The sequence below is a fragment of the Heteronotia binoei genome, unplaced genomic scaffold (assembly GCF_032191835.1).
Source record: "Heteronotia binoei isolate CCM8104 ecotype False Entrance Well unplaced genomic scaffold, APGP_CSIRO_Hbin_v1 ptg000466l, whole genome shotgun sequence".
In the NCBI taxonomy this organism is placed as follows: Eukaryota; Metazoa; Chordata; class Lepidosauria; order Squamata; family Gekkonidae; genus Heteronotia; species Heteronotia binoei.
This window is the reverse complement of record NW_026800036.1, coordinates 118777-131106: the sequence shown is the minus strand read 5'-3', so window position 1 is coordinate 131106 and position 12330 is coordinate 118777. Positions and strand designations below refer to the sequence as shown.

At 45.4% G+C, this 12330-nt stretch overlaps 1 protein-coding gene across 1 annotated transcript; it reads right to left on the bottom strand.

Annotated features, from left to right (window-relative positions):
• Positions 1–359: 359 nt before the first annotated feature.
• LOC132590651 (leucine-rich repeat transmembrane neuronal protein 3) lies at positions 360–2791 on the bottom strand. The gene is made up of 2 exons (XM_060263623.1): positions 2259–2791; positions 360–1897 (listed from the first exon to the last, which is right to left on the bottom strand). Exons 1-2 carry the CDS (start codon positions 2260–2262, stop codon positions 360–362), a joined length of 1542 nt encoding a protein of 513 aa, XP_060119606.1. The 5' UTR covers positions 2263–2791.
• Between the last annotated feature and the right edge of the window lie 9539 nt (positions 2792–12330).

Here is a 12330-nt window from a genome sequence, read left to right as displayed (position 1 = left end):
TCATGTCAACCAGCATTCTGCATTACAGAAATCAGCACTGCAGATAAATTTCATTAGCCACGAAAGAAGTTTTCTACTTAAAAGAAACCAACCAAGGGAATGCATTCAGCCAAGAGGCTGCACAACGGAAATTCTGCTGAGCTTATATTCACAATCTTCTCCCCCTCTCCCAGGTCAGTGGATTAATGGAGGAAATGTTTTTTTAAAGGCAACATTGTGAATGTGGGTGGCAAAAGAGCGCAGGGAGTGTTGTGGCAGAAACAGGAAAGATAAAAGCTCCCTCTTTATCACTTGAGTTCAACACCGTGTCATTAATACCCAGCTTTTTAGAAGCTCTTTAAAAAAAAAATCACAATGCCTCATACCTCACATTCCCTGGAGCTTGATTTGCTATACGTGCAGGGTCCCGTTCCATTCAACAGCATTTCGCTGGTCTCGGCGTTGGTTGGCTTATAATCGACATAAAATTCCTGTGTGGTTGGAGTCATCTGCTTCAGAGACTGCCGTTTCTTTTTCCTGTGCCTTCGCATGAGAGAGCGCTGCTGCAGCTGCTTCATGCTGGCTGGGTAACGCTTCCACGAGACGTAGATCACCAGGAGGATCACCAGCACCGACAAGAAAAGGGCCACGCTTCCTGCAATGATTTTATGGAAGGAGATGTGTTCTGTGTCATGCTCAGGCTCTGAGCTGGCTTCAGTGGCCCCGACGGTGGGGGGCAGGGGGGGCTGGCTGTCATGCTTAGGCCTGATCACTTTGGGTTTAAAGGTTGGCTTGGGGAGAGCCCGTGGCAGTTCAAACCTCTCCGTCGTACTTCTGCCACAGATGCTGTAGTTTTTCACTGCGTCAATCACGTTCACCCCTTGCAGCTCTTTGGGGCTGGCACAGATAATTGTATTTTCCCTCAGCCCTTTAAAACTTTTGAGCCAGTTGACTAAGGAGCAAATGTTCCTGCTGCATTCCCATATATTCCCAGCGAGGCTGATGTCATTGAGAGATATCCAAGAATCCAAAATCTCTTGCCCGATAAATGTGAGCTTGTTGGAATCCAGGTTGAGGCGCTGCAAATTGGGCACACACTGGAAAACGCTAGGTCCACTGAAAGCTTCTATTTCATTGCCAGATAAATCAAGCCTTTGTAATGAGCTCCAAGTCCAGGACATCGTTTGCCCTATAACACTGATTTTATTCCACTGTAAATAAAGGTTCTGAAGGCTGATGAGCCTTGGAAAAAGTGCCAAGTTAAGCTTAGAAAATTGATTGTGCTCCAGGTGAAGCTCCTTCAGCCTGATCATGCCTGCAAAGACATTCCTTGCTAAGCTTCGGATCCTGTTGTAGCCCAGGTCCAACAGTTCAAGGTTCCTACAGTCCTGAAATATCCGCACGGGGATGGTTCTCAGGGAATTAGACCGTAAATGTAAACTCAGCAGCTTCCTTAAGCCCCTGAACTGTTCTGCTCCCAGGGACTGCAGCTGATTATATGAGAGATCCAAGTTCCGGAGGTTTGTTACGGGTCTGAAGGTGTTATTAAGAAAATAGGCAATTCGGTTGGAACTCAGAATCAACTCTTTGAGCCTGCGTATTCCATTGAAAGCATTCTCGTCAATGGTGCTGATGTGGTTATGGTCTAGATAGAGCCAGGTGAGTTGATTAAGACCTTTAAACTGATTGTATTTTAGTTTCTGGAGGCTGTTATATCGCAGGGACAAACCTAAACAACCAGCTGATATACTTGAGGGTATCTCCTGTAATTTCTGGGATTCGCAATAGACCATTTTGCCTTCACACCTACAGCCTTTAGGGCATCCTCGTTCAGCTGATGAAAGCATTGTCAGTAATACAGTAGGGGCTATTACCAGGGCTACAGCTGATCCGCTCAGTAGCCTAAATACATTGAAACCTGGAAATAAAAACAACTTAGAAAAGTTATCCCCCCCAAGAAACAATCCAGATCTGTTTTCAAGCCTGTTTGCAACTGCAGCTTAAATGAACCATTGGGAACCCCCCCCCTCCCTCCAAGTAGGATGAACACTTTACAACCTGTTTTATCTCTCTTCTTCCCCCCACCAACAATTTTAATATAGGAAAAAAGAAACCTCCCCTACACTTACAAGAGCTTGTCAGATTCACATACAGTCTATAGGTAATTTAATTCTAGTCATAGCTTGTATGGAAGCAAATCTATCGGGTCATTAATACAGAGTCAGTGCAGAGGCTGCTACTGTAGGGCAACTATGAAGAAATGAAAATGGAAAACATACCCATCCTTTGTGGTGTTCAAAGGTCGTCCTTAGGTCTTTTGCTTTTGCTTAGGGTGCCACAAGCATGACAGCCCCTGTAAGCTGCTCTGTGGTGAGTCAGGGCTTGCTGACACCCAGGAAGAAAAATTGGACCCCTTGGGAGATGGACCGATTTTGGAACATTATTCTTTGCCAGCCACGCAGAATCCTCTCGGAATAAATAAATCCCAGTACGGCATTTGCAGCAGAATGTCAAGTTCTTCCTAGGTAATAGGATCTTCATGGATGGTGCCTTTTTGCATCTTTTATAATGGGGGGGTGGGTGGAAAACCTGGCTTCTTTACAGTCTCCCTGGGCAAAGCATGATGAATCTCCCTTCCCCAGAGCGATGCTCAGAGCTCTGGATTCATCTGTCTGTATTCCATTGGGTAGCAGTTCTCATCGTGAGCACCCCAATCCAGCTAGGGAAGCTGCGTTGGAGCACAGGAGCCGGGATGACCCTGTACAATGAACAAGCACTGTTCACTTCTGCGTGCTGTCATTCTGAAAGCTCCTCCGACTGACTGTTGCTTTGGTTTTGGTGAATGCAGTCTTATGTAAAGCTGCCCCCAGTGGTGAAGAATATTATGGGCATGTGCAGAAATGCTTCTCTCTCTCTCTCTTTTTTGTATCTTGCAAATGAGTAAGCTCTGTGTTGGGAAATGAGTGGTTGTTCTGGGTGACTAAATAGGAACTGACTGGTCAAGCCTCAATGTGCACTGGTGGAATGGTTCGAAATTTCCCTAGTCGTTTAGCCTCTCTCTCCCCCCCCCTTTCTTCCTTTTGAGTAATTTAACAAAACCTTTCAAGCCTGTGGATTGTGCAGCTCAACAGCTGCTGCGGGGATGTTTCCCTAATACAAAGTCTAGATGTCATATTACTTTTCATTTAGGCATTTTTTTTTTTAAATCGACTCTCATGCACACAAACCCATGCAAGCAGGCTGTCATGTATGCAAATACAAAACACCAGTGGTGTTGCATTGGCATGTAAAAGAATCTAACCCTTCTTATTGATGCTGGTAAGAACTGTAGGTAACAGGGAAGGAGGGAGCTGAGGGCTCTGGTTATAGTCCATGCAGGATGCTTCCACACAGACTGGATTCATGTTGAAACAGGAGTGTCTCTTTTTTAAAAAAGCATCTACATGCAATCCTGTAATTGTCCCCTTTCTGAGTTATCCTTCACTTTTCTGTTGCCCTTTCTCAAACCTTTGGGGAAAGATCATAACCAGTTCACCTCGAAATGCTGCCTGGGCAGGTCAGCATGCATTTTCTTTTTTTGCAGGATACTCACATAGATGCCGTTTTCCATACCTCCGTCCCCCAGAGCTGCCATCTCTCTCGCGCACCATCAGAGGCTTTTTCTCACTTTATAAAAATGGTCATTGACATGCTGTAGCATAAAACCACAATGATGTGTCAGTTACCATTTTTAAGGTATATTGGTATGTTAGTAACCAAACGAGAGCTGACATATAAAACCAGTAATTGAGTCTTGCTGTATTAACATGTCAGTTACTGATTTTTTCCCCTTGAAAGCCTGAAAATGCCCTCTGGTCGGTAGGACTGTATATAGGAGGTAGCATCATCAAGTGCTGAACAGGCATGTGTGAACCAACCTTCTGTGATTCCTTTGGCAATCCCCTGCTTATCCAGGAGTTTACCATTTCAGAGGGACAGACTATGGGAAATGCATCACTGTTGATCTGAGGTACCCACTATGAAATTAAGAGAAAGAGTGAAGCACTTCTCTGCAACACGGGAAAAAAACTGTATCAAAAATATACAGTCCAGAAGAGGAATCCACTTGTCCATACTGAAACTACTGTTCCCTGTAAAGAAGGTTGTATATGGTTTTTTGAACCACTTCTATGTCTGTCCTTTTGAGTGGTTTCCTGATTGTGTAGCACAGGGTTTCCCAAACTTTTTTCCCCCTGTGGCCCGGTTATCTTTACACTTCTGCTTCGTGGCCCACTAAAATTTAAGGGTGGAGCCGGGAAACAGGAATTCTGCCATTTTCTGTGGTGTCAAGGACCAAGTGATGTCACTTCCGGGGGACACTGAACCAAAACTCCACCTTTTCCTGTGATGTCACTTCCAGGGCACTCCCCCAAACCTGCCTCTTCTTCGGAAGTAAATTCATTTTCAGAAAAATCTCTCTGAAACTCATGCTGAGCAAAATGGGGGTGGAAAGTGGGCGGTCCTCTCTTTTCACCCCCACACCTGCATGCACCTATCTCCAGCTTGCAAGCACTCCTAATGCCCATATTCAGTTGCCTGCACCACCTACATATCCCTTCCTCAACAGCACTGGCCAGTGTATGCAGTTGGGAGTGCTGTTGCCATTGCCATCAGGAATGCCATCACTGTGCCCTGGCAGCTGCTCTACCTCAAAATATGCTGACACATTTAGTAGGCACTTCTTTCAGCTGCTACTACTGGAACCCTGCCTCAAACTACAACCAAGCTTGCTTGGTTTCAAGAAAATCTTTTGACAGCTATTTTTCATACTTTTCTTTGCTTGAAACACTGGGAAATTGCTGTGAAAGGTAGCACAGAATTGTACTGCAATTAATGGATTAATTTCAAGCTATATGAAGTTCATACAAGGTTTTCTGCAGTTATCCCAAAAGGATATTTATGAGGGGCTTGCAGCTTTTTATTGGCTGTATTTCCCATGCCTTTAAAAGCAACCTGTTGTGCAGATACTTAGCCAGTGAACTATTTTCATCCTTTTTTAATATCTACAAGAGGAGCTTAATTTTGGTGTCAGACAGCTGTTAAAAGCAGGACCAGTAAAATGTTGCCAAGTTCATAGTACCATCTCTTCCATTGCTGCTGAGATATACCGCAGTAATCTCCAATAATCTTTCTGCCACACACCTCTTACTTTCACTCACTCACACAGAAATCTCATAGAAGGCCACCTGGCTACAACTGGGGGTGCCAACTTTTCATTGGCAGAGCTCCTATGTCTGCAACAACAGTTTGATGAACAGAAAAGTTTCATCCAGCAAAAATGGAAGGAAAGAAAGAAAGGGAAAGAATGAAATGGAAGGAAAGGAAAAGAAAAGAAAAGAAAAGAAAGACATGGAAAGAAAGAACATAAACATAAGAGGAGCCATGTTGGATCAGGCCAGTGGACTATCCAGTCCAAAATTTCCTCATACAATGCCCCAAAATTACCAGAATGTCCACCAGTGGGGCCAGGGCACTAGAAGCCCTCCCACTGATGCTTGCTCCCCCTCCCAGCACCAAGAATAGAGACAGAGCATCACTTGCAGGGAAAGAAAGAAGGGGAGGGGCAAAGAAAAAAAAGCCTTCCTTACCATCAGATGACCACAGCCAGCAAAAATTCTGCCCAGGGGTCATTTGGTAAAAAAAGAAAGCTATGAAATGCCTAGTTCCCGCCCCTCCCAGCTGAAAAACACACACACACTCTTCTTTGCCACCCAGGCCTCCCAGGAAAATCTCTCCAAAAGAACATACTGCAATGCACATGAAAGCTCATACCTTGAAGAACACTTGATGGGTCTAAAGTGCCAGTGGATGCTAGCTTTTCTCTCAAACACTGGGAGCGGGGGAGAATGAAGGAGAGGCAGCCCAGCTCCTCTCTGCACAACACAGGGATAGGGCAAGGCTAGTTTTGCTGGGGGCGGGGCTAGTTTTGGCTTTTCTTGTGACCCTGTAGGGAGGCTTCCATGGCCCGGTACCAGGTCACGACCCTGCAAATGGGAAACACTGGTGTAGCATATCCAAAGTACAGCATTGCCGCAAGGATCCGAGGTTGCTATGGGGAAAATTAGAGCCTCAGTACTTCCCCATACGTTTGACATGAAGCTCAATTATTGGTTTGCTTTATTTCACAACTGGCTCTTGTTGCTTTGAATCTTTAACTGTTTAAAGCGTAAAAACAGATTCAATGAAAGCAAAAAGAAATGCTGGCCTTGAAAGCAGAGCAATCAAACAGACTTGACCTGGAAACTGGTCCAGATGACTTTCTTTTGGAAGTTTTAACAACACACAAAAGTACCTTTTGTGTATATGCTTGTCACTGTGGGGGTTTTATGTAAGTCAATCTATCCATTCTTTTTTGGGGTGATGCACTCCAGTCATAATGGATGATTAAAAATTGTATATTGTCCGCATTGGTATAAGTGTCTCTGGACACTGGCTTGTTTTTGTGTTGTTTTGTTTTTTTGCTTATATTATATTATTTGCTTATATTTGTTTTTTTGCTTATATTTTTTTGCTTATATTATTAAACTGATGGTGCAGTTTTTTTTAAAAAAATTACTGTAATGGTGGTGCTGGAGCTTTCTACTTCATCCTGTTGCATTCTTTGTTGAAATAAAATGCATCAGCAATTTCTGTGGGTTCAGGCAGTATTGCTGGTCCCTTTCCTGTTTTTTGTACACTGAAAGCTACCTTCCATGGTGGCCACTGGTACATTAGATAATGTGATGAGTTGTCTTGCCAAGATTTAGCCAGCCTGTGCTTTAAAGCAGCAAAAAGTAATGGTGGTTTTTACATTCCATGTTCCTTTTCCTAGGCCTCTGGGGCAATTTGTCTCAACATGACTAGTGGTGGCTGTAGAGTAAAACAAAATACCAGACTAACACCACCATCCAAGTGGATGAAGTCTGATAGAACCAGACATCTTTGTGATCAGGCCTTGGAAGGAATGGGGCAAGGTTCAGCACCCTCACAATGCATGGTGTTGTGTTGCCAGGTCAATTAGTCTTGGCCGATTTTCAGCCAGTTCTCCATTTCCCTCAGGAATTGGTAAAAAGCAGAGTTGGTTGCTCACCCATTGGCAGGGCTGGCTTGCCCACTAGGCAAACTAGGCAGTTGTGTAGGGCACCAGGAGGAGGGTGCACCTAATTGGGCTCCCCCCTCCTGGTGCCCACGACAACCACCTAGTTTGCCTGCCTGACTCCCCCCTCCGCCGCTGCCCCCTACCTTCCCTTGCACTTCACCCCCCCGCCCCCCTGGCGCGATCAGAGGAGCGCACTGAGGCTGGGCCCTATCAGCTTTGATGCAGCCAGTGTGGCATCTAATCCTTTGAAGCACACGCAGGAGAAGGCTTCACTCCTCCTCAACAGATCTGACAGCTCAAGTCACTCTTTGACTGGGCCTGAACAGCTTGAACATGTTTGAATTTTTTTCGAAGTGGGGGGATATAACTATGTATGTGCAGTTACAAACTGCTTTGCCATGGCTGCCTCCCCTCCTGCCACTTTAACACTTGAATTAATTGCTAGGTTATGGTGCCCCCCCAAGAGGCTGCTTGGGGCCCTTGGGCATGGAACTGGCCCCCTGTGTGCCCTTAATTCTGCATTTTGGAAAAGGCAAACTGATGATGGTTACCTGCAGATGAGATCATATTTCCTGCATGTCAGCTCTACAGGCAAATGAAAAAAAAAGCAGTTCTTGTATACGTTTCACAATAATATGTATAATATTTGTTGGATTCTTGGTTTTGATGTTTCTGCAGATTAAATTGCCCTGGATTTTGCCCCAAAATCTGTTCCGTGGAGACTCTTGCTTGATCTGAATATCTGAGGAGTTTTGAAGTGGGGGAGGGGTTCAGTAATGAAATTTGATTTCCCAGGGAAGTTTCATTCAATTTGCATGATCTCTCTGAAGTTTTTGATTATATTCTGTTGAGTATTTAAGCATAAGTGACCAGAGGAAGGAAAGGGTTGGCATTACAAAGCACTCTTCTCTTTAGGGTTTGTAGAATCTTCCGGGCTCACTCTTCTCTTGTTCCCCCCCACCCCTCCCTTCTTTTTCTAGTTCTTTCACTTTGTCCAAGTTGGTCCAGTACTTAACTAAATCTGTCTTTAAAGGACCATCTGACTTTTATTTTTTAAAACATTTTTTTTTTGCCTGGGGAATTCATACATTCTGTCTTCAACTATTGTAATTTGCTTCTGAAGCTATTGCAGGGCAGATGTTACACCATTGATACAGCCCAAAGAAACTTGATTTTTTTTTAGTGAAACCCTTGAAGTCATCATAGAAGCACCAGAGTAGATTGTGGCAAGAATTCTCATAAGGAATCACCCCCTGAGCTCCTACTGCAAGACACTGGGATGCAAAGGGCAGAATCAAGGAGACAGAAGCCCCTGAGAAACACACTCACTGCTACAGAGAAGTGCTAGGGAGATGCTAACAAATGCTGTAGGAGATCTAAAATAAAACATTCATCTTCTGCAAAACTAGACATTTTTACTGTGTTCCATTTCTGCTTTCTATATCTAATATCTATGAACTTCAGAGATCAATAATCCCTATGCCCAGTTAAAACTGCATTATATTTATTTATTTATTTATTTGGGATTTATATCCCGCCCTTCCCACGAATGGCTCAGGGCGGCTTCCAACAGTTAATCAAACATAAAATTTAAACAATTTCAAGTCTAAAACAGTTAAATATTTAAACAGTTAAAAACATTAAAAACAGAGTAATTCAGTTTCCTGTAAACAGATGGCTGGCCAGTTACCTCAAGTTGTCATCCTAGCTAAATATAGGCTAGGTATAGGCTAGCCGGAAGAGGGTCGTCTTACAGGCCCTGCGGAACTGCGCCAAGTCCCACAGGGCTCTCACCTCTTCCGGCAGCTGATTCCACCATACGGGGGCCATAACGGAGAAAGCCCTTTCCCTGGTGGCTTTCAGACGGGCTTCTTTTGGCCCGGGGATAGTGAGGAGATTTTGTGTTCCTGACCTCAGTGCTCTCTGGGGAACATGTGGGGAGAGACGGTCCTTCAGGTAGGCAGGTCCCAGGCCATATAGGGCTTTAAAGGTAATAACCAGCACCTTGTACCGGACTCGGTATATCACTGGAAGCCAGTGCAGAGTCCGGAGACCCGGCTGGATGTGTTCCCACTTTGGGAGACCCAATAACAGCCGGGCTGCGGCATTCTGCATCAGCTGCAGTTTCCGGGTCCGAGACAAGGGCAGCCCCATGTAGAGGGCATTGCAGTAGTCCAGCCTTGAGGTGACCGTAGCATGGATCACTGTTGCCAGGTCGTCGCGCTCCAGAAAGGGGGCCAGCTGCCTTGCCCGCCTAAGATGAAAAAATGCGGACTTGGCAGCGGCTGCTATCTGAGCCTCCATCTTTAAGGAAGCCTCCAATAGCACCCCCAAGCTCTTGACCCTGTCCGCCGCCGTGAGCGGCGCACCATCAAAAGCCGGCAGGGGGATCCCCCTCCCCGGGCCGCGGCGGCCCAAGCAAAGGACCTCTGTCTTCGTAGGATTTAACTTCAGCCCACTCAGTCTGAGCCACTCAGCCACGGCCCGTAGTGCCTGGTCAAGATTTTCCGGGGCGCAGACAGGCCGGCCATTCATCAGTAGATAGAGCTGGGTGTCATCAGCATACTGGTGACAGCCCAACCCATACCTTCGGGCAATCTGGGCAAGAGGCCGCATGTAGATGTTAAATAACATCGGGGAGAGAACCGCCCCTTGGGGCACGCCACAATCAAGTGAGCGCCTCCGAGATAGCTCTCCCCCAATTGCGACCCTTTGTCCCCGACCTTCCAGGAAAGAGGAAAGCCACTGTAAGGCCAACCCCTGAATCCCTGCGTCGGCGAGGCGGCACGTCAGTAGCCGATGGTCGACCGTGTCGAACGCCGCCGACAGGTCTAACAACATCAGCACCGCCGAGCCACCCCGATCCAGATGTCGTTGAAGGTCATCCACTAAGGCAACCAACACTGTCTCCGTCCCGTGTCCCGGGCGAAAGCCGGACTGAAATGGGTCAAGGACGGAAGTGTCATCCCGGAAGGTCTGTAACTGCTTCGCCACTGCCCTCTCAATAAGTTTACCCAGAAAGGGCAAATTTGAAACCGGCCGATAGTGTGTCAATTGGGCCGGATCTAAAGATGGCTTTTTTAAGAGGGGTCAGACCACAGCCTCTTTAAGTGGCGTTGGAAAGTGCCCTTCTGTTAGGGATCTATTTATGATATCCCGCATGGGATATCTAAGATCCCCCTGGCAAGATTTAATAAGCCAGGAAGGGCATGGGTCTAATTTACAAGTTGTTGGGCGAGCAGATACAAGAATCCTGTCAACTTCCTCCAGACTGAGGGGGTCAAAGCCATCCAGTGTATAATCCGAGGACAGGCTCGGGGCCTCAGGTTCGCTAAATGTCTCCAAACTGGCAGGGGGGTCGGGGCGGAGTGATGCGACTTTATCCGCAAAAAATTTCGCAAAAGCCTCACAGCCTATTTCCAATTCAGTAGAATTTAACCTGCCTTGCGGCAGCGTAGTAAATCCTCTAATTATGTCAAATAATTGTGCCGGGCGCGAAGTTGCGGATGCAATCTTAGCCGCAAAGAATGCTCTCTTTGCGGATTTGATTGCCATCTCATAGGCCTTCAAACCCTCTCTATAAGATGCTCGGGTCACTTCGTCTCGAGTACGCCGCCATTGCCTCTCTAGTCGTCTGAGCCCCCACTTTTGTTGCCGCAGCTCCCGGTTAAACCAGGGCGACGGTTTCGGGCGGGGGCGCAGAGGACGCCTGGGTGCGATCTCCTCGATGGCCCTGGAGAGCCCATCGTTCCAGGACTCTACCAGACCATCCAGGGAATCGCCAGTGGGCCAGGTATCCCGTAGAGCCGTTAGGAACCGTTCCGGGTCCATCAGGCTCCGCGGGTGAGCTAAAATACGCTCTCCGCCTATAATGTTTATACTATTTAAATATAATTCTAAACATACGATTGCTGTATATAACATGCACCAGGGCTTTTTTCTGAGCAGGAACGCAGAGGAATGCAGTTCTGGCTGGCTTGGTGTCAGGAGGTGTGGCCTGATATGCAAATGAGTTCCTGCTGGGCTTTTTCTGCAAAAAACCCCTGCGCTAAACAATGGTGATGTCAGGAGGTGTGGCCTAATATGTGAATGAGTTCCTGCTGGACTTAAAAAAAAAGTCCTGATGCACCAAATATATAATTGATTATTCATATAAAATGAATGAAATATATAATAGCATGCATCCTGCAGTCGTCTTCTGCTAAAATAAAAGCCATTACTTTGTCCCCCCACCCAAAAGATATAGTATGTTGTTGCCCAAGGAAAACCTCATTGTATCCATAGAGGGTTGTTTGTTTGTTTATTTTTTGCTTTCACAAAGAATAGTGCTAGAATGTTGGTCTCCATTTTAAATTTAATGTTGCAGTTACAGAATTGCATCTTGAAGCGAAAAATGGTAAGTGCTCACAAGTGCTCAAAGATTGTGCCATGCCCAGTCCTACTGTATGTGCAATAATATTTGTGTTTTTGTAATCCAGTAATTTTTTTAAAAAATACCAATTTGGACTTTGATAAACTAGTTTAGAGGTCTGGGGGAAATTAGAAGGCTGTATCTCTTTTTACTTACTTCTCTGGGCTACAGCAAGAAGCTGCCTGACCATCTGAGAGACGTGTTCAACTGTAGTCTCTCTCTTATCTGACCTTTCTTAGTGACAGTGCTCAGGAGATCTTACCCACTTTTTCTCAACTGTATCTCAGAGCACTGTGGAATGCAACATCACGTTACAGGAATACTGAAGTAATCAAGGTGGCCATGATTCCAAAATTCACATACTGATCCAGACTGGCAATATATGTGGTTTTCTGTTCCCTCTCTCCACTAAATGATGGTACATTCCATTACAAGACCACAATTCTATCCTTTGCATTTATATTTCTGTATTGGAAAATGGTCACTGTTTTCAGCTGAGTCATTTCCATTTCACATGTCATAAAAGCTACCTTTGTCATATTTAGAAATAAAGCTAAGTCAAAAGTTATTATAGATGACCCCTGGCATAGTTCAAAATGAATGGGCGAGTTTCTTAGAAAGAAGTATTAGATCTTGTTCTCCCTCTCCCAAAATAATAGTACTCAAAAAAATACTTTTTTATACAACCAATGGTTAAAATGTTTCTGACAGGATATAATGAAGGCCACAAAGCATAGATGGCATTAAAAAGGGAATTAGACAGGTTCATGTAGAGTTGCCAAGTCCAATTCAAGAAATATCTGGGGACTTTGTGGGGGGAGCC